Source organism: Gymnodraco acuticeps, unplaced genomic scaffold (assembly GCF_902827175.1).
Source record: "Gymnodraco acuticeps unplaced genomic scaffold, fGymAcu1.1, whole genome shotgun sequence".
NCBI classification, from domain to species: domain Eukaryota; kingdom Metazoa; phylum Chordata; class Actinopteri; order Perciformes; family Bathydraconidae; genus Gymnodraco; species Gymnodraco acuticeps.
The window spans coordinates 8,317-30,000 of NW_022991746.1; the positions used below are offsets into that span (position 1 = coordinate 8,317).

General features: G+C 42.2%; 2 protein-coding genes across 2 annotated transcripts in view; one reads left to right on the forward strand and one right to left on the reverse strand.

Annotated features, from left to right (window-relative positions):
* Nucleotides 1-196: 196 nt before the first annotated feature.
* LOC117534920 lies at nucleotides 197-17,035 on the reverse strand. Its single transcript, XM_034199193.1, has 9 exons — nucleotides 16,933-17,035; nucleotides 2,562-2,702; nucleotides 2,238-2,416; nucleotides 1,961-2,097; nucleotides 1,717-1,810; nucleotides 1,247-1,582; nucleotides 1,002-1,167; nucleotides 737-864; nucleotides 197-614 (listed from the first exon to the last, which is right to left on the reverse strand). Exons 1-9 carry the CDS (start codon nucleotides 17,027-17,029, stop codon nucleotides 258-260), a joined length of 1,635 nt encoding a protein of 544 aa, XP_034055084.1. The 5' UTR covers nucleotides 17,030-17,035; the 3' UTR covers nucleotides 197-257.
* A 631-nt stretch (nucleotides 17,036-17,666) lies between these two features.
* Nucleotides 17,667-21,684, forward strand: part of LOC117534919 (mothers against decapentaplegic homolog 4-like) — a 6,172-nt gene continuing 2,154 nt past the window's right edge. Inside the window, exons 1-7 of the mRNA XM_034199192.1 lie at nucleotides 17,667-17,691; nucleotides 18,139-18,372; nucleotides 18,428-18,547; nucleotides 18,622-18,753; nucleotides 19,082-19,180; nucleotides 20,311-20,364; nucleotides 20,527-20,710. Coding sequence (XP_034055083.1) covers nucleotides 17,667-17,691; nucleotides 18,139-18,372; nucleotides 18,428-18,547; nucleotides 18,622-18,753; nucleotides 19,082-19,180; nucleotides 20,311-20,364; nucleotides 20,527-20,710 — 848 coding nt within the window. The remainder of the gene's footprint in view (nucleotides 17,692-18,138; nucleotides 18,373-18,427; nucleotides 18,548-18,621; nucleotides 18,754-19,081; nucleotides 19,181-20,310; nucleotides 20,365-20,526; nucleotides 20,711-21,684) is intronic.

The following is a 21,684-nucleotide window of genomic DNA, read 5'->3' on the forward strand; positions in this document are numbered from 1 at the left end:
ACAAACTGCCTGAGAACTTGGAGATTCATCAGTTTCTCGTTGAGTGTCCACATTGTCCATAGTAACAGTTGAACCAGTGTCCCTGTGCAGACTGAAGAGGTGCTCTTTGAACCCTGAATAAGTACAAAAGGATAAAGAACATCCCGGCTGGCCACATTTCAAACGTAATGACTTTCCAGGATATAAACCATGGTGAAATTTCAAATGCTGACGAAGCAATGCAGAACTTTCGTGGTGTCCCTTACAGATAAAACAAATCAGCATATTTGCATCCAGTGATGTATATAACTCCAGATATCAGTGTGCAGAAGCCTTGCTCTGAGTTCTTTGACTCTGGGACTTTCCTTGGCACTTCCAATATCAATGTTAAATACCGTGGTTTGGATGAAAGTGTAGAAGCTGGTGAGGGATTCATGGTAGTTGACACTGAAGATGAAGTGAGCTTTGAAGAGTTCATCGAAGGCTGCCATGGATGTCTGCCCCTTGCAAGGGATGGCCTTGTGGTCAACGATGACGTAGAACCGTTGAATGTAGTTCTTCTGTTCACCAACACACAGCAGGAAGGGCTGCCCTGGTTCCAAACTCGAAAGGAAGGTCTCAACACTGGCTCCAATCTGCAAAAACATGGAGACAGAGAAGTTTTAATGGCAGACTAAGCTACTTAAAACAAAATGGTCCCAACTCAAGGAGTGTCAGTGATATAACAACTGCATACAAAAACTAAAATAATGCCTACCTTGAGATATCTCACAACATGGCTGACAGCTTGATACGAGCTCATTTTAGCACTCTTCTTATGGCCTTTTGAGGTTGGTGGGAGTAGATGAACCAAGAGTAGAATGCTTGACAGGTCACTGTCCCATCCTAGGGGCAAGAACGATGCAAATATAACAGTCAGTCGTTTAAAGCTGAAAATAGTCTTAAATCAAGGTTATGCAACCGATAACATTGACAGGTCTCAAGATTTTCAGTAAACAAAATCTGCAAGAGAAAATACTTGCCTGACTCATTTGAGTTTTGTTGTGCAGACAAGAGGTCATCAACATGAACATTAGAGTGTAGGTTCTTGCAGTCTGCCAAGATCCTAGGTTTGAAGCAAGTGGGCCATCTCGCCAACATTTTTCCAGAAATCTCTTCTCCAAACATCATTGTGAAATCTTGGTCAACCTACAGGAGAAACACCATGAGTCATGGCAACCCCTCAGACCATCCAAATAAGAAACTAAATATGACATGTTGTTCTTACCAAGCCAGGGACATCGAGGAAACCAGGAAACACATCCAGGACTGTTGAAGAGGCTTGCTGGTCCCGAGTCATTGCTTGCCGACACTGAAATGTTGCCTTCATCTTCTCTTTGACGACTGATTCGTCAGTTGAATGCTTCATGAAGGATATTGCCTCTCTGCATTCCTCGCCAGTCAGTTGCTCACAAGTCAAGAGAAAATCCCTCTTGCTCTTTGGACCATCTTGATAGGTAGTGCTGGGGTAGCACCTCCGGGACTGAACCGCAGTGTTGCGCTGAACCGTCTTTATCCTCCATGCCAAGTAGCCAGATCCACCATCTGCATCATAGTAGTGTTCCTGTAACATCCAAAAAGAAATCAAAACTGAGAACACAGAAGTGATAGCATTGCAGGAAGGTTGTTCAAAAAGTTAAGAATGAACACACTTCCTTTTCACAAATTCGAATACAGGTCATTCATTCATAGACTTACGTATCCATTCTTTGAGTATGGATCTCTTAGACATGGAAATAGAGTGATGATGCCAAGAGCACACGTTTCTCGCACATGTGTTGGCGGGATCCTCCTTTAAAAAAATATATATATATTTTATCTTAAAAGTATAAATGCCTTACAGCTTTAGATTGTTTTAACATGTGAGCAGCTGTTTCCAAAATGTACATTAGCACTATCTGTGAAAACATGATTAACACCAAAGGGAATATTCAGTCCTTACCCATGAACTTCCATCATGTCAGCCACCAGTAGGTTTACCATCTGTCGTCGTGTACCATCCATCAATGTTGTAGTTGTTGCATACTCTTGCAAGATTTTTTCTCCCCCTAGCTTAGACTGGAGAACATCTCTGACCATCTAGAAGATAAAGAAGAATCATATGGGAAGTCATTATCTCGGGCATTCCTGCATACAAATCATAGGTTATCTGCCCAATATATCCATGTTTAATGATTAATAAAGAACTGAGTAAATTGCAAAAGTGTAGTCCCCTGTACCTCTTTGGCTGATTCCCGATCAGCGTGGACTCTTTTCACTCCACTGTCTCTCTCAACAACTATTCTTGCATCTGATGAATCAGACACCGCAGAGGATGAAGCATTGGTCACGGAGAATGAGAATGAGGTGTCTGAAAGGTCCGACTCCAGCAAAGTGTGCGATACATTTTGAAGCACAACTGCAAGATAGATAAAAGAATGACATACTCAATGAAAGAAGAACAAAAACATACTTTCAGCCCTCCAAACGATGTTACAGGGTAATCTCAGCAAAAACTCAGTAGGGATGGGTCCCTGATTTTCCATTGCGAGTCTGAATCATACCTGAAGACTGTCCTGTGGACACTTTGACTGTAAGGTTCCCTGCTTGTAAAAGCTCTTCAAAGACATCTGCATCCACCTCTGTCCCTGATTCATCAGTCAAGTGCAGCTCACTCTGTAGTGGTAAACCTAACTTTTCTATGACTGAGAGAGAATATTGAAATGTACCACCTGACAATATTGGTACGTTTAACTAAAACAAGATTCATTTGTTAGACTCAAACAATCAGTGATATGTATTGTTAGTGTATTCTATAACCCCGAAGGCAGGAGAGACTGAAAAGAGTCAAGGGAAGCTTATAAAAGTTAACAGCATTTAATTACACAAAAGATGCGGTGGTGTACAAAATGAAATGTGCGAGTGGAGGCGCTCTCCTCATCCGCCCGGTCAGTCCAGGTCACCCGGTAGCAAGAGGTCAATCCTTGGCTTGCTCTTCCTGTTGTCATCTGAGGTCTTCTCCTATTGGCCGGCGTCGTCGGGGGGCGGGTCCAATGCAATTCCTGCCTTTTTCTGTTGTTAAATGATATCATTCTGGTGTCTGTGGTTATTTAAACATTCCCTAATAAACATTATTCAGCGGTAATAAATGAGTGCTAAACCCAGTGTGCTCGGTGTACAACATCACATGTCATTTCACCTTTGATTCACGGTCTGAAAATGCAGCATTTCGCCACATGCTAATGCTAACCGGAAATGAATAATTTTCAGAATAAAAGTATTAAGTTAATAGTTAGTGAACTTCCGGTTTTTCAGAATAAAACTGATTTAAATTAAATAGTGTATTTAATTCAAATTACGCCATACCAACATTGATTTTAATTTCTAACAATCCCTCCTTACATACCCTTTAAGGTATGTAAATAATATTGAAATCAATTAGTTCTTCATCCGAACATTGCATGGTACATAACTCATAAAAGTAAAAAAATACAAATAAGAATACATATTCATCATAAATATGAAGTTTTTCATTTGTGCATAACTTCTAGCTTAAACCTTTAATGTCACTTTGTAAAATAGCAGCAATTAGCTTGGTATGGAAAACGTCTAACTCCCTCCTTTCACATCATAAATCATCTTCTTACTGTATCTGGTGTAAACTATCTGAAAATAGCTAAATATTACTCTTATTTACTTTTACTGTGTCTCTGGTGTAATTTATGAATCTCTGCTGGTTCTAGTAGATATAGTTCCCCCCATCCACATTCTTGTTGGTTGTGGGACAGAGGAATAATAATTCAGAACCTGCTGATATTTCAATCTTACTACTGGGCATATGTTACAAACAAAAAACATCTTCATGGTGAACTAAATAAAATCCTTGTAATCTTTCTCAAATCTAAATATAACAATGAACTATTCCTGTTTGTGGTAAAGACACACACTAACGTTATGCAATACAATTTCATTATGGATTCAAAAACAACTAAAGTCATGATGCTGTCAGAGTGAATGATTTCCTGAGTGTATCTGTCCTGTAAGGTACGTCATTCTCTGCTTGATCGTGTGCAGAAATCCCATCGATTGCACCTGGCAATACGGCTTCTACCCGTCTATTATCAAGCTGAAACATGAATACAGAATTCCAACATACTGTCATCAAATGTCTTTCTATTATGAATTTAAATTAAATGTATATCCCCATAATGAACTAAACAATAAAGTCTATGGCTTTTACTTCTAATTCTTTACCAGGCTAGTTACATGATGTTGTCTAAATTAAATTCGGTCTCATTACATTACTATGTTTTAGCTTAACTGTAATATGTTCTTTCTACATTTCAAACCTCAGTTACTCTAATGTCTGTTAAAATATTACAAAATTGTTTCATTATCACAGGTCAACTTCTTCGGTTTCACAGTAGCCCCTTGGCCACTGCTTCTGTGTTACCTGTTATAATTCAATCAATATTTAGAAACATCTCAACATTCATCAAACAGTATCTTATCCCCAGATATGGAGCAGGTTAATTATCTATTCAATGCTCAGTTTGAACATCTGGGTTGGGGCGGAAGGTTTCTGTCAATCCTTAAAAGAAAAATTTAAATTGTGAATTTTACAGCCATGTTAACATTTATACATTATACTCACTCCCCCCTTTTACACATGAAATCATGTGTAACAAAAGCCTGTAATGGGAGGGGAACAAAAACTGTCAGGTAATTGGTTAGGGACATAACGAACATTGTTTACAATTTGACATCCATTATCATTATTTCCACAGTGAACACTTCAGTGAAAAGAAGTGTTCCTCTCCGTCCTTCAGGCCTAAAAGAAACAGAATCTTCAGCTTTTAGTTTTACATTTGCAAACCGCCAACTCCTGTGGGAGTAAAATATCATCTAGTAGATTAGAAACGGGTCACATGTGCGGTTTCCCCTTTTTGTGGAATTTTTAGGAAACCTCTCGTTTCCCTTGGAGCTCCAAAATAATATGTTAGTCCAAAAACATGCTTGGTTAGTTATTGTTTTAGAATCATGCAGTTACACTGATCACATGCCGGCATTCATTCACACTCACACCGTCTGGTTGTCACGTCAGGTTTGGTCAGGTACACCCCAGGGTCAGTCATGGACAGTGCTTTTGTCACACTGTCAGTCAGGGTCAAAGGTAATTTGGTCTCGGTCTTTTGGCCATGTCGTGCTCTGCAGAGTCTTTTCAGAGGTATTTCAGCATAGGCGGGTACCCTTTATCTACAAAAATATATCATATGCGGAGCGCCATTCCTTATTAATTCACGATTTCAACTATGATTTTCAAGATGATTCTAACTTTTCATTGGGACTTCTGCCTCCCACCTTTCCTGAAACTTGGTACAAAACTCACTTCCTTAGAGTACTACTACTACTGCAATCCATTTACACCTAATTAGTATTAAAATGTCTAATGATCTATTTCAGAAACTTGTGTACATAACTATTATCTTGAGTCAAAACATTACTAGGATCTGTGTAGCTCTGCATTTCATAGCTCATTATACTCATTTATCTTTCATTCTGGTCTACTTAAAAAACAATGATAAACTCTTTAGCAGTGTGTGGAACCTTGGGTGTCCGAACATGCAACAATTACTCCCTCCTTTATCAAGGATTCAAAACAGAAGTCATTTTATATTTCCATCTTAAGCCCTCCTATGGTAATAACTATGCTACAATGGTGAAATCAATACTTTAGATTGGAATTTTATATTTGGCTTGGCACCAGCTCTCCCTTTAGCCTTATCCATACAAATAAAGATGTGTCTGATAGAGTGGTTCCTAAAACTATCCTTTTAATGGTGATCAATATTGTAACAAATGAGATCACTACTTTATTCACACGTGAATAAAAATCTCTTAAAGAATGATTTGTTAACATGATGAAAAGATTGAAGAATATGGTTCTACTCTGTCATGTCTCCCCCTTTATCCCTCAGTGTGTTTTAGGATGATTCTCATTTTACTTTAATAGTTTCCTCTTTACTGCTATTTTTATTTTACCAATTGATTAATTCATGGTTAATAAATCTTTATGAAGTTAATTCAAGTTATTTAAATGTGCGTTTCGTGAATAAGTGTGTTTATGTGTAAACTCACTCATTCCCGTTCTCCTTTCCTCCTCCCCTGGTTTTCTCAAGCCGTGACCCCGGCCTCCTCACTTCTAATCGACCATGCCAACTCCTCTGATTCTGTCTTCTCTTCAGTCCATCAGCTATTGAATCCATCCACTGTAACTCTTGTAGGCAGCCATTGGCCCAGTCACATCTGCAGCCCCATCGTGCCACTGTTGTTGCACTGCTTTGCATTTCATCTCCTCCTTTACAGTCTCTCTGCTGTTTTTATGGAGGGCGGATTCTGCTCTTGTGTCCCACACTCTGCTCTGGTGCCAAATCTCGTGGCTCAGCTTGGAACTTCATGCCCTGTCTGAGGGGCTGATGAGAGTATCTCTCTGTATGTCAGCATGCTGTTTGGTTCTGGATGCCACAGGTGGAGATAGTTCTGGCTGCAGTCTTGTTGTTGTTGTTGTTGTTGTTGTTGTTGTTGTTGTTGTTGTTGTTGTTGTTGTTGTTGTTTCAGCTCTGGTTCTCTGTCTGTTCGATGGAGAAGGAGGAGTCTCCTGTTGGGTTAGGTATTTTGTCTGCTTGGAGGGTCGGGATCAAAGCCTTTCTAACTCAGAGGGGGAGTCCAGGTCTCGGGACGCATTACCTATAAGAAGTCTAGCACACTGATGTTAAATAAATCCAACCCTTTCCACTCTGTCTCTTTCTAATCATACTATCTGTCTTAGTTGTTAAATGCCATCTAAACAACATAATTCATGTCTACTAATGATATTACAAAAACTCACTCTAAAAATTGTTTCATCCATTGTTACATATTTACCCAACACAACTCTGAAATACTTACATGTTTCCAGCATCACATATTCCACACACTACGAAAGAACATCTCCATATTTTCTCCAACATTTTAAATTCCACTGTTACTTCGAACAATAGTAAACCTGCAGAGCACACCAATCGGATCACAGTAATGACATTTGAATCAAGTGTAGGCCTATGTCTACTTTCCACCATACTTATTACTTTTGCTGAACATTTATTTATATTGTCTAAATTCCTTGTCTATGATGTGCAAACAGTTCGAGTGTAAAATGTGTTTTTCTCAATGTATTTACACTACAGATTCTTGAGTTTACTCATCTCCTGGTGCTGTCGTTGTAAAAAATGTTCAATTCCTTATTGTTTTTTGTACCAGTTTTCCAAAATCAGTTCTAACTGCCGTGCCGTTTCTGGAAAGGTGGCGGTACGGCTACACAATGTGTAAGAAGGTGCCAACATGTTCCTTTTTTAACTTTGATCCGGAGCGCATCTGCAGTGCGTTCTACAACTTCCCATGGTCCACTCCATACAGGTTGCAACAAGTTAATCTTGTGGATTTTTACATTTACCCAATCACCTGATCCAACAGAAATATTCGTCATGGCCCTGGCATATGCTTCCGCCTCAATATTTCTGATATCTAACACTGGTTCTCCTCTGTATTGTGAGGTGCTACCTTGTGGTGGATATTGCTGAGTGGGGCAATCTCTGGCCAGATGTCTACAATCTCCACATATGAAGCAGCCATCATCCCTTCTTCCTCTTGATCGTTGCTTTCCTCTCCATTGTCCCTTTTGTTGATGCTGTATGGGAGTGTATACCTGTGCTTGCGGCTGTACTTGGTTAGGAAGATACACAGGTATTTGCTGTTGAATATACTGTGGTGCTTGTGGCTGTACTTGGTTAGGAAGATACACAGGTATTTGCTGTTGAAGATACTGTGGTGCTTGTGGCTGTACTTGCGTAGGAAGATACACAGGTATTTGCTGTTGAATATACTGTGGTGCTTGTGGCTGTACTTGCGTAGGAAGATACACAGGTATTTGCTGTTGAAGATACTGTGGTGCTTGTGGCTGTACTTGGGTAGGAAGATACACAGGTATTTGCTGTTGAATATACTGTGGTGCTTGTGGCTGTACTTGCGTAGGAAGATACACAGGTATTTGCTGTTGAATATACTGTGGTGCTTGTGGCTGTACTTGGGTAGGAAGATACACAGGCGTTTGCTGTTGAAGATACTGTGGTGCTTGTGGCTGTACTTGCGTAGGAAGATACACAGGTATTTGCTGTTGAATATACTGTGGTGCTTGTGGCTGTACTTGCGTAGGAAGATACACAGGTATTTGCTGTTGAATATACTGTGGTGCTTGTGGCTGTACTTGCGTAGGAAGATACACAGGTATTTGCTGTTGAAGATACTGTGGTGCTTGTGGCTGTACTTGCGTAGGAAGATACACAGGTATTTGCTGTTGAATATACTGTGGTGCTTGTGGCTGTACTTGCGTAGGAAGATACACAGGTATTTGCTGTTGAATATACTGTGGTGCTTGTGGCTGTACTTGCGTAGGAAGATACACAGGTATTTGCTGTTGAAGATACTGTGGTGCTTGTGGCTGTACTTGCGTAGGAAGATACACAGGTATTTGCTGTTGAATATACTGTGGTGCTTGTGGCTGTACTTGCGTAGGAAGATACACAGGTATTTGCTGTTGAAGATACTGTGGTGCTTGTGGCTGTACTTGGTTAGGAAGATACACAGGTATTTGCTGTTGAATATACTGTGGTGCTTGTGGCTGTACTTGGGTAGGAAGATACACAGGTATTTGCTGTTGAATATACTGTGGTGCCTTGTGGCTGTACTTGGGTAGGAAGATACACAGGTATTTGCTGTTGAAGATACTGTGGTGCTTGTGGCTGTACTTGCGTAGGAAGATACACAGGTATTTGCTGTTGAAGATACTGTGGTGCTTGTGGCTGTACTTGCGTAGGAAGATACACAGGTATTTGCTGTTGAATATACTGTGGTGCTTGTGGCTGTACTTGCGTAGGAAGATACACAGGTATTTGCTGTTGAATATACTGTGGTGCTTGTGGCTGTACTTGCGTAGGAAGATACACAGGTATTTGCTGTTGAAGATACTGTGGTGCTTGTGGCTGTACTTGCGTAGGAAGATACACAGGTATTTGCTGTTGAAGATACTGTGGTGCTTGTGGCTGTACTTGGGTAGGAAGATACACAGGTATTTGCTGTTGAATATACTGTGGTGCTTGTGGCTGTACTTGCGTAGGAAGATACACAGGTATTTGCTGTTGAATATACTGTGGTGCTTGTGGCTGTACTTGGGTAGGAAGATACACAGGTATTTGCTGTTGAATATACTGTGGTGCTTGTGGCTGTACTTGGGTAGGAAGATACACAGGTATTTGCTGTTGAAGATACTGTGGTGCTTGTGGCTGTACTTGCGTAGGAAGATACACAGGTATTTGCTGTTGAATATACTGTGGTGCTTGTGGCTGTACTTGGGTAGGAAGATACACAGGTATTTGCTGTTGAAGATACTGTGGTGCTTGTGGCTGTACTTGCGTAGGAAGATACACAGGTATTTGCTGTTGAATATACTGTGGTGCTTGTGGCTGTACTTGCGTAGGAAGATACACAGGTATTTGCTGTTGAATATACTGTGGTGCTTGTGGCTGTACTTGCGTAGGAAGATACACAGGTATTTGCTGTTGAATATACTGTGGTGCTTGTGGCTGTACTTGCGTAGGAAGATACACAGGTGTTTGCTGTTGAAGATACTGTGGTGCTTGTGGCTGTACTTGCGTAGGAAGATACACAGGTATTTGCTGTTGAATATACTGTGGTGCTTGTGGCTGTACTTGGGTAGGAAGATACACAGGTATTTGCTGTTGAAGATACTGTGGTGCTTGTGGCTGTACTTGCGTAGGAAGATACACAGGTATTTGCTGTTGAATATACTGTGGTGCTTGTGGCTGTACTTGCGTAGGAAGATACACAGGTATTTGCTGTTGAATATACTGTGGTGCTTGTGGCTGTACTTGGGTAGGAAGATACACAGGTATTTGCTGTTGAATATACTGTGGTGCTTGTGGCTGTACTTGGGTAGGAAGATACACAGGTATTTGCTGTTGAATATACTGTGGTGCTTGTGGCTGTACTTGCGTAGGAAGATACACAGGTATTTGCTGTTGAATATACTGTGGTGCTTGTGGCTGTACTTGCGTAGGAAGATACACAGGTATTTGCTGTTGAATATACTGTGGTGCTTGTGGCTGTACTTGCGTAGGAAGATACACAGGTATTTGCTGTTGAATATACTGTGGTGCTTGTGGCTGTACTTGCGTAGGAAGATACACAGGTATTTGCTGTTGAATATACTGTGGTGCTTGTGGCTGTACTTGCGTAGGAAGATACACAGGTATTTGCTGTTGAAGATACTGTGGTGCTTGTGGCTGTACTTGCGTAGGAAGATACACAGGTATTTGCTGTTGAATATACTGTGGTGCTTGTGGCTGTACTTGCGTAGGAAGATACACAGGTATTTGCTGTTGAATATACTGTGGTGCTTGTGGCTGTACTTGCGTAGGAAGATACACAGGTATTTGCTGTTGAATATACTGTGGTGCTTGTGGCTGTACTTGCGTAGGAAGATACACAGGTATTTGCTGTTGAATATACTGTGGTGCTTGTGGCTGTACTTGCGTAGGAAGATACACAGGTATTTGCTGTTGAATATACTGTGGTGCTTGTGGCTGTACTTGCGTAGGAAGATACACAGGTATTTGCTGTTGAATATACTGTGGTGCTTGTGGCTGTACTTGCGTAGGAAGATACACAGGTGTCTGCTGAACCTGGTTTTGTGGACATACACTTCCTCCTCCGCTTTGTTGAACTGTTGGAGGTGTCCGCCCTGCCTTCTCTGCTAGTATGGCCATCTGATTTGTCGATTTCTTGTTTTTATTAGCTTCGGCATCAGTTTTAGTGTTTTAATTTCTTCATCATTTTCCCCCTTTGTTGCCTGGTATTTCATATCGTGGTGAATGAGATGTAGTCTCCATTCTTCAATGGGTTTAGCGTCTAATCCCACCACGTCTCCCAGGCCTGCCTGCACTGATCGGGGAAGGGCTTTAATGACAGCGTTCTTCCACAACATTACAACAGCCGGAGAAACGTCATGCCGTTCTCCAGTGCAGTCCTCCCACACTCCTTCACATCTCTTCAAGAAGGCATGCATTTCTTCCCCCGGTTCTTTTCTCAGGCTGTTGAGGGCATGTAAATTGCGTGTTGTCGGGTAGATGTGACGAATAGGAGCCCAATAATTCGACCTGATATTGTTGAATGAAGTTTCATCTGGGTCGTGCGTGCAATTGGCCTCGGAATCTACTGCTCTTGCCTCTAGTCTTCCTTCTATCCGTCCAAGCAGGGCCCTCATGTCTCCCAAGCACAGGTGGTCTTGGACAGTGTACTTCTCCAGATCATTCACCCACTTCTGACCTCCTTTCGTGAGTGGAGGTAGCTTTGACACTAATACTTCCATGTCCCTGTGAGTCCATGATTGGTATTGAAATCCTCCTCTTCCAGCCGCTATCAATGGCACGGAGGTATGTGCACCGGTCTTGGTTCTTCTAGTTTTGGGGCATGTCCCAGGGTAATGTTGCTCGTTTTCGTCGCTACTATTATTCTCAGGAGGAGATGCAAAACTGCGTTGTTGCTGTGACTGTTCATGGTATGGGGAGTGTCTACTGGTTTCAGACTGTGTACCGCTGTCGTCATCTTCATCTCCCCGTCCATTGGAATAGTCAGGAGAGTAGTTTGTTCTGCGTTTTCTTTGAGTTCTTCGTTCTTCTTGTTCTCTCCTTTGTCTATCTGCCATCATGTCCTGGAATCTTACATCGTCTTGTTGCCTCTCCGCCAGAAGTAGTTGGTATTTATCTTCCTCCCTTTGTCTTTCTGCAATAATGTCATTATGGGCTTCATCTGCCTTTCGTCTCTCTTCCATTCCTCTGATGAGTTCTGCTTCAATGCTTCTGTTGAGCTCCTCTTCCATTCTTCTGTCGAGTTCCTCCATTCTTCTGTCGAGTTCTTCGTGTCTTCTGCCGAGTTCTGCTTCCATTCTTCTGCTGAGTTCTGCTTCCATTCTTCTGCCGAGTTCTTCCATCAGCTGGTTGACACTGGATAGGATTCTTACCTCATACGCCAATTATTTCTCATTTGGGGCTTGAATCGAAGCTTGGTGAGAAGGGTTGTTCTCTGATATGTCTGGAGGAGACACTTCGGTCAGGCTTGGATACTGCTTTGGAGTTTGGATAAGTGGAGCCTCTTTTGTCATTTCTGCTGTGTCTTCATTTACTGGCAGATCTTCTGCGATGGATGTCAGATGGATTAACAGACATGTAACCCTAACTTTTCTTTTTTCAGCTTTTTTCATAGCGCTTTTAGCAGGTCCATACCAAGGGGTTTGTACGGCTTTGATCCATGCTTTTTCCTGTTGTAGGTATTCAGCATTCTCATGTTCAACTACAGCTTTTCTATGGGCTTCCGTTGGTCCAGGTTGATCATCTGCTGGAATCAATCCTCTCGTTTGCCACTGTTCCAACAGTTTCTCTATTTGGTTCCATGTCTTCTGTCTATGACTTGGACACGTTAAAGCATCTGATCTGATGTTTACTCTCGCCTTAATATCTGCAGTTGTGCCTGGCACTGTGAGTGCTCTTAACTGTGGCGACATGTTTCTTAAGTACACGGATAATATTATTAAGTTATCAAAATGAATTACTAATCCTCTGAATAGTACCCTTGTATTCTTTATAAAGATATCCTATGTCACCTGAACTTAACTTTAAAATCTGGTAATTTTTTCAATTTTTTTTTTTTAAAAATAAATTTAAATGTTGTAAAACTGAGATTGGAAAATCTAAATTAGACAAATTAAATTTTTGAAATTATGCAAATTTTCAAAATCTGAACAAATAAATAAAAATGCACAGTGTATGGTTTTGACTTTGTAATATGAAAATAGGAATATGGTGCAAATCCAAATAAACCGTGGACAGTGTATACTCAAGTTGAGTTCATGAAATTATGCAAATGAAAAGCATGAAAAACAAAACAACTCAATCTACTCTCAACGTTCATCTACACCATCCCTGTGTATTTAATCAGTAGTTACCGGTTGCATCTTTACTCAAAGTATTTCACCATCTAGTAATGCTAACTGGCTAGCTTAGCAGTATAGCATTAACCGCGTGTGACTGGGGGAAGGGGAACAATGGAAACACTCAACATCTGCATATAAATAATCACACTGATTGAGAATACAAAACAACACAATCTTCATTTATCTTAGCTCTAAATTATATAGATGCTGACCTTAAAAGCCGATCTCATACCAATCTTGTACACAATCGTTTCGGCTTAGAAGATCACACAAAAATATACTTTTTGGCTTAAAAACTTCACACAATATACGTTATTAAACCAGACTACGCAGGTTTAACACATCAAACATATAGACTAACATGAATGGACCCAGTCCAGTGTAAAACAGATCAGGTCTGGTACCTACCTAGAGGTATTTAACACAATGTGAACCCTATCCCAGATAAAATCTAGTGCCTCACCAGAAGGTCTTAATCTGTAATATTCACATTAATCGGGCGGCGCCGAAGATACAACAGAGACGAATAGAAACACTATATACAATCTCCACACCACTCGCAATCACCACGGAATTAAACAGGTAACTGTCTCACCTTTCGTTTAGGCCCAGCCAAAAACTCATTTTCTGCAGGCTAGTGTGATGCTAGTTAGCTTGCAGCCTTCCCCTCTTTTCCAGCTCTATCCCGCTTCAGAGTCCACCCAGGGACGCCATGTTAGTGTATTCTAGGGCTGTGCAATTAATCGTATTTTAATCGCGATTACGATTATGGCTTGCGACGATTATGAAAACGGCATAATTGACAAAATACGATTATTTTGCTGGGTGCACTTTCGCCCCTCCCTAAAAGCCCACTCGGCCACGTGGGAGTGACATGTGTTGTGAGTGTTCAGCGCGAGCGAAGATGTCAGATCAAGAGCAGCAACTCGTTAAAAAGAAGGGTACAACTATTTCCACTATTTGCAAGTACTTTGGCTTTCAGGAGTCCGACGTGGAGCAAAACAAAGTACAGTGCAGGATGTGTTACCAGGTTGTGTTGGCACCACACGCTAACACAACCAATCTCTTTAATCATCTGAAATACAACCACAAAGTGCAATACGACCGGGCAGTAATACAACAAAAAGCAGATGCCCGCTCGACTTCATCCACCACATCATCACAGTCATCGATTCAGAACGCATTGTACAGAGCAACGGCCTACGCGACGAGCTCGCAGAGACACAGAGATATTACAGGTGCCATTACATTTCACATCGCTAAAGATATGTGCCCAGTTAGCACTGTTAGCAACCAGGGCTTTAAGCAACTTGTCAACACGTTGGACAAGCGTTACGCGATGCCGTCTCGGTATTATTTCAGCAGGTCTGCGGCTGCGCTGCCTGCGCTATATGACAAATGCTGTGGGGAAGTTGAGAGAGATGTGGCTTCAGCTGACTACTTTGCTACCACAACAGACCTATGGTCTAGCCCAGGGGTGCCCAACCAGTCGATCGCGAGATGTGTCTAAAAATAGAACAACAATATTCTGTTTTATCGTTAATGTCCTGTAACATAATCTTCCTGTGCCAGAATAATGCACTTGAACGCATCAAAGCTTTGTGATTGGCCGGCGTCACCCCATGTGTCGGGGCGTGGCTGAGGGTCTTCAGTACAGGTGGCAATATCGTCACCTGCCTGCGCTCATCTCTGAAACCAGACCATGTCAACAGGCTGGTGTTTCTTGCAAAACATCTTTAAGAGATGACATGAGCAGCCCTACCAGCATTTGCCATGGTGGCCTAAACATTTTTATTTGGTCTTAAATTGTAGTTCAACATTTATTTCCTGTTACTTCTGGACCATGACGGTGGGCCAGCCTTCAACGTTTAACTGAGTGGAATAATGAATATGTTTTACCAACATGTTGGCTATATGTTAAGGAGTTTTCAGTAGGTTGTGACAGTGCACTGCATCATATTTGATTTCATTTATTTTTGGTCTAATTTATTTTTATTTATCATATTAATAATATATGTTTAGTATGGTTTTGGAAGTGCGCTCCAACATATTTGTTGATCTTGTTTATTGGTAAAATATTATTTGTTTTAAAGTTCAATGAATAATCGTCAAAATAATCGTGATATCAATTATTGACCCAAATAATCGTGATTATGATTTTTGCCATAATCGCACAGCCCTAGTGTATTCTATAACCCCGAAGGCAGGAGAGACTGAAAAGAGTCAAGGGAAGCTTATAAAAGTTAACAGTATTTAATTACACAAAAGATGCGGTGGTGTACAGTACAAAATGAAATGTGCGAGTGGAGGCGCTCTCCTCATCCGCCCGGTCAGTCCAGGGCTGCTTCTCAGGTCGATTAAATGAAATCCTTGCGTCCCTCACTTGCGTCGTTTCCCTGCCTCTAGTCCCTCCCACCAGGGAAGCATGGAGGGACGCAAGGAAACCACGAGAAGCAGGGAAATGAGTTTTAAGAGCAATGGGACGTCCTTTCCTCCGGAGCGTCACGTGAAGCGACGTCCGTTTGTGATGACGCTGCACAGCTGATCGTCTGACAGCAGCTCTGGCCCCGTTATTTTCACAAACACCCCCCGCCTCTGTTAGTACACATTTACTGACACAAACATTTGTATCATCTGTTGTAGACCCAAATACATTAAATCAAATAAGATCTCATTCTCAAAAAAGATAAACGCCATTCTTAAAATGTATAAACGAACAATAGTTTGATTAATATTGATTAGAGTGCACAATAGAAATAAAATGATTGAGAGAAGAAAAAGAGATATGTTATCTATCAAAACCCAGTTAGATTAACATTCATTGGATTGCACACTTTGTTTGTTTGGATATGTAGCACATTAACATTTTAATAGCACTTAATGACTGACTGAATGGAAATGACAATAAATGAAAATGTAAAACGAAAAAAGCGATCATGAACATTTTTCCAAAAAATGAATTAAATGATTTTTGACCACTTTGTTGTTCAGATATATCACATATTTGTAACTAAATGAAACATGAATTGAAACAAAACACGGTATAAACTGAGGAGTGACTCCCGTGAGGTTCATGTATTTTCTTCACTCTGCTCTCATGTCAAGAAGCATCAGATCAGTGCATGCACTGCCTCGTCCAATCAGTGAGCGATACACAGTAAGGGGGCGGGGTGAGTATCTGAGGATTCCATCGGAGGATGGTCTGGTGGTTCCTCGGTTATCGCTCCTCCATGATCGCTCCTCGCTCCTCGATCCTCGGTCCTCCGGCAGAAATAAGAGCCATGGGACGGTACTCAAGATGGCGCGGGCAAATCAACTTCCGGTGAGACCGAGGACCGAGGAGCGAGGAAATGAAAATAGTCGACCTGAGAAGCAGCCCAGGTCGTCCGGTAGAAAGAGGTCAATCCTTGGCTTGCTCTTCCTGTTGTCATCGGAGGTCTTCTCCTATTGGCCGGCGTCGTCGGGGGGGCGGGTCCAATGCAATTCCTGCCTTTTTCTGTTGTTAAATGATATCATTCTGGTGTCTGTGGTTATTTAAACATTTCCTAATAAACGTTATTCAGCGGTAATAAACGAGTGCTAAACCCAGTGTGCTCGGTGTACAACATCACATGTCATTTCACCTTTGATTCACGGTCTGAAAATGCAGCATTTCGCCACATGCTAATGCTAACCGGAAATGAATAATTTTCAGAATAAAAGTATTAAGTTAATAGTTAGTGAACTTCCGGTTTTTCAGAATAAAACTGATTTAAATTAAATAGTGTATTTAATTCAAATTACGCCATATCAACATTGATTTTAATTTCTAACAGTATTCAAGTTATCCATACCTTTCTGAAGAAATGTACTGTAGCTTTCATAGCCTTCTTCAGTCTCAGACACTTTCACATATTTCTGGCTTTCGCCATATCTTACTTTCACCAACATAGTGTCCTATAAGAATACAAATGTATTAGCAAACATATTACAGAAATATCTAACAGACCTGTTGCTACAAAAATATAATTATGCATTTAAGTGTCGTTGAAATAATTTAGCAAAATGCTAACAGTGGAGCTCAACACCAGTGGCTAACGATAGCAGTATTACTGACATGTGGAGCTGAACATGCTAACACGTGGAGCTAAAAACCCGTGGCTAACGATAGCAGCTAATATGACTGACAAGTTGAGCTATTAGCTGCTATCGTTAGCCTTGGGTGTTTAGCTTCACATGTTAGTAATATATATTAAAGTAGCATATATTAGCCTCACATCTAATTCATATTGCAGGAGCTACTATTGTTGGTCACAGGTGTTTACCTCCACGTGTTAGTTAGTAATATTAGCTACTATGGCGTTTAGCTCCACCTGTTAATATGAGTTGCTATCGTTAGCCGCAGGTGTTTAGCTTTACTTATAGCAGCTAAACTTACTAACACTTTAAGCTTACAACCCGCGGCTAACAATAGCAGCTAATATACTAACACATGGAGCTAAACGCCCCAATAACAGACTTTGTAATGATATTAAAAAGATGTTAGGCTAAACACCCCTGGCTAATGATAGCAGCACATATTACTAGCATGTGGAGCGAAGACAGCAGTCAATGTAAAATAATTAGTATTTATGTAGCTGAAGGTAAGCGCTGTTCAGCTAAATAAATAAATACCTGTACTAGGCTACTGGTTCGAAACATTTACTTACACTTTGGTCAGTTTATCCTCCAAATAGAATGTGGTGGTATGCTCCTCCGATTTGGTCTCCCGCCTCGACTGCGCGCACACACATTCACAGTCACGGCCACACCCAACAGAGCAACAGCCAGTGATCCACAGAAAGAGAGATTGTAACACTGGCTATGTAATTAAATCAACACTCTAGAGTTGTTTGGAGAATTCAACAATTGACTCCCTGTTTCAACACCAACTCGTTTTGAATAATAACTATCTTGGAGTTGAATGACACTTAAAATGAGTTGAAACAACTCTATATTTAAATTTCCAACTCCAACACTGAAAATATAACACTTTTGATGTTGCTGTGCATGAGACACAGGTAACACAGGAGACACAGGAGACACAGGAGACACAGGAGACACAGGAGACACAGGTAACACAGGAGACACAGGAGACACAGGAGACACAGGAGACACAGGAGACACAGGTAACACAGGAGACACAGGAGACACAGGAGACACAGGAGACACAGGAGACACAGGAGACACAGGAGACACAGGAGACACAGGAGACACAGGAGACACAGGAGACACAGGAGAGACAGGAAACGGAGGTGACAGGAAACACAGGTGACATGTATTAATGGTCGTCCACCTGTTCTCCTTCAGGTCCTCAGTCCGGGATCAAGGAGGAGTTCCTGCAGGACTGTCTGCAGGTGGAGCTGCCCCCCCACTGTGACCCCTACAGCCAGCCCCGCCCCCTCAGGCATCCCAGCATCCCCCCTCCAGGTGAGCTGTCAATCAAAGTTAATTTCCTAATCAGTTGACTCACAGTTTGTGACTCCCTGGCTTCTGTCTTGCAGGCAGCAGCTCACCTGCAGCTCTGTCAGGTGTTACCTGTGGCAGGGGGGTCGCCCCCCACACCCCACAGCCCCCTCATCCCCCCACCCCCACCTCCCCACACCTGCCCGAATACAGCAGCCCCCCAAAAACAGGTACTTCACCTGCACACACCTGTACTGTACCTGCACACACACACTGTAACTGTACACACCTGTACTGTACCTGCACACACACACACCTGTACTGTACCTGCACACAGACACACACACACACCTGTACCTGCACACACACCTGTACTCTACCTACACACACACACACACACACACACACACACACACACACACACACACACCTGTACCTGTGCACACACACACACACACACACACACACACACACCTGTACTCTACCTGTACTGTACATTAAGAGTACCAGCAGTATTATTGAGCAGAGATACTGACCTGTTGTTTACTGTCTCTGCAGACACCTGGCCAGGTACTAGCCCCGCCCCCTACAGCCCTGCAGGACAGAGTGGGTGGAGCCAACAGCATCACAATCACCACGCTCCCAACACACACTTCTGTATGACATCATCCCAATATCCAGCTGAAGTTATAGTACTTTACTGAAGTATTAGTACTTGACTGCAGTATTAGTACTTGACTGCAGTATTAATACTTGACTGGAGTATTAGTACTTTCCTGCAGTATTTTACTGAAGTATTAGTACATGACTGCAGTATTATACTTGACTGCAGTATTAGTACTTGACTGCAGTATTAGTACTTTCCTGCAGTATTAGTACTTTACTGAAGTATTAGTACATGACTGCAGTATTATACTTGACTGCAGTATTAGTACTTGACTGCAGTATTAGTACTTTACTGCAGTATTAGTACTTGACTGCAGTATTAATACTTGACTGGAGTATTAGTACTTTCCTGCAGTATTAGTACTTTACTGAAGTATTAGTACATGACTGCAGTATTATACTTGACTGCAGTATTAGTACTTGACTGCAGTATTAGTACTTTACTGCAGTATTAGTACTTTCCTGCAGTATTAATACTTTCCTGAAGTATTAATACTTGACTGCAGTATTAGTACTTGACTGCAGTATTAGTACTTTACTGCAGTATTAGTACTTTCCTGAAGTATTAGTACTTTACTGCAGTATTAGTACTTTACTGAAGTATTAATACTTGACTGCAGTATTAATACTTGACTGCAGTATTAGTACTTTACTGCAGTATTAGTACTTTACTGCAGTATTAATACTTTACTGCAGTATTAGTACTTGACTGCAGTATTTTACTGCAGTATTAGTACTTTACTGCAGTATTAGTACTTTACTGCAGTATTAATACTTGACTGCAGTATTAGTACTTTACTGCAGTATTAATACTTGACTGCAGTATTAATACTTGACTGCAGTATTAGTACTTTACTGAAGTATTAATACTTGACTGCAGTATTAATACTTGACTGCAGTATTAGTACTTTACTGCAGTATTAGTACTTTACTGCAGTATTAGTACTTGACTGCAGTATTTTACTGCAGTATTAGTACTTTGCTGCAGTATTAGTACTTTACTGCAGTATTAATACTTGACTGCAGTATTAGTACTTTCTGCAGTATTAGTACTTGACTGCAGTATTTTACTGCAGTATTAGTACTTTACTGCAGTATGAGTGTATTGTTTGTCCCTGCAGGGTCTCAGCATCACAGTTCTGCTCCGTATCCACAGCCAGTGTCCAACCACCCAGGTACACACCTGTCCCCACACACACACAGATACCTGTCCCACCTGGCTGTCTCCCGTTGTCTCACCTGTCTCCAGTTGTCTCACCTGTCTCCCGTTGTCTCACCTGTCTCCAGTTGTGTTACCTGTCCCACCTGTCTCCCGTTATCTCACCTGTCCCCCTCAGGTCCGGAGTTTTGGTGCTCCGTCTCGTACTTCGAGCTGGACGTCCAGGTGGGCGAGATGTTTAAGGTTCAGTCCAGGTGTCCTCAGGTGACGGTGGACGGATACGTAGACCCTTCAGGTGGAGACAGATTCTGTCTGGGACAACTGAGCAACGTCCACCGAACTGCGGCCAGCCAACGGGCCAGGTGACCTGTCTCACCTGTCCCCCCTATCTCACCTGTCTCACCTCTCTCACCTGTCCCCCCTCTCTCACCTGTCTCTCACCTGTCTCACCTGTCTCACCTCTCTCACCTGTCCCCCCTCTCTCACCTGTCTCACCTCTCTCACCTGTCCCCCCTCTCTCACCTGTCTCTCACCTGTCTCACCTGTCTCACCTCTCTCACCTGTCCCCCCTCTCTCACCTGTCTCTCACCTGTCTCACCTGTCTCTCATCTGTCTCACCTGTCCCCCCTATCTCACCTGTCTCACCTCTCTCACCTGTCCCCCCTATCTCACCTGTCTCACCTCTCTCACCTGTCCCCCCTATCTCACCTGTCCCCCCTATCTCACCTGTCTCACCTCTCTCACCTGTCCCCCCTATCTCACCTGTCTCTCACCTGTCTCACCTGTCTCTCATCTGTCTCACCTGTCCCCCCTATCTCACCTGTCTCAATTGACTCACCTGTCTCACCTCTCTCACCTGTCTCAGCTCTCTCACCTGTCCCCCCTATCTCACCTGTCTCTCACCTGTCTCACCTGTCTCTCATCTGTCTCACCTGTCCCCCCTATCTCACCTGTCTCTCACCTGTCTCACCTGTCTCTCATCTGTCTCAATTGTCTCACCTGTCTCTCACCTCTCTCACTTGTCTCACTTCTCTCACCTGTCTCACCTGTCTCTCACCTCTCTCACTTGTCTCACTTCTCTCACCTGTTTCACCTCTCTCACTTGTCTCACCTGTCTCTCACCTGTCTCACCTGTCTCTCACCTGTCTCACCTGGCTGTCTCTCACCTATCCCCCCTGTCTCTCACCTGTCTCACCTCTCTCTCACCTATCTCACCTGTCTCAATTGTCTCACCTGTCTCTCACCTCTCTCACTTGTCTCACTTCTCTCACCTGTCTCACCTGTCTCTCACCTCTCTCACTTGTCTCACTTCTCTCACCTGTTTCACCTCTCTCAC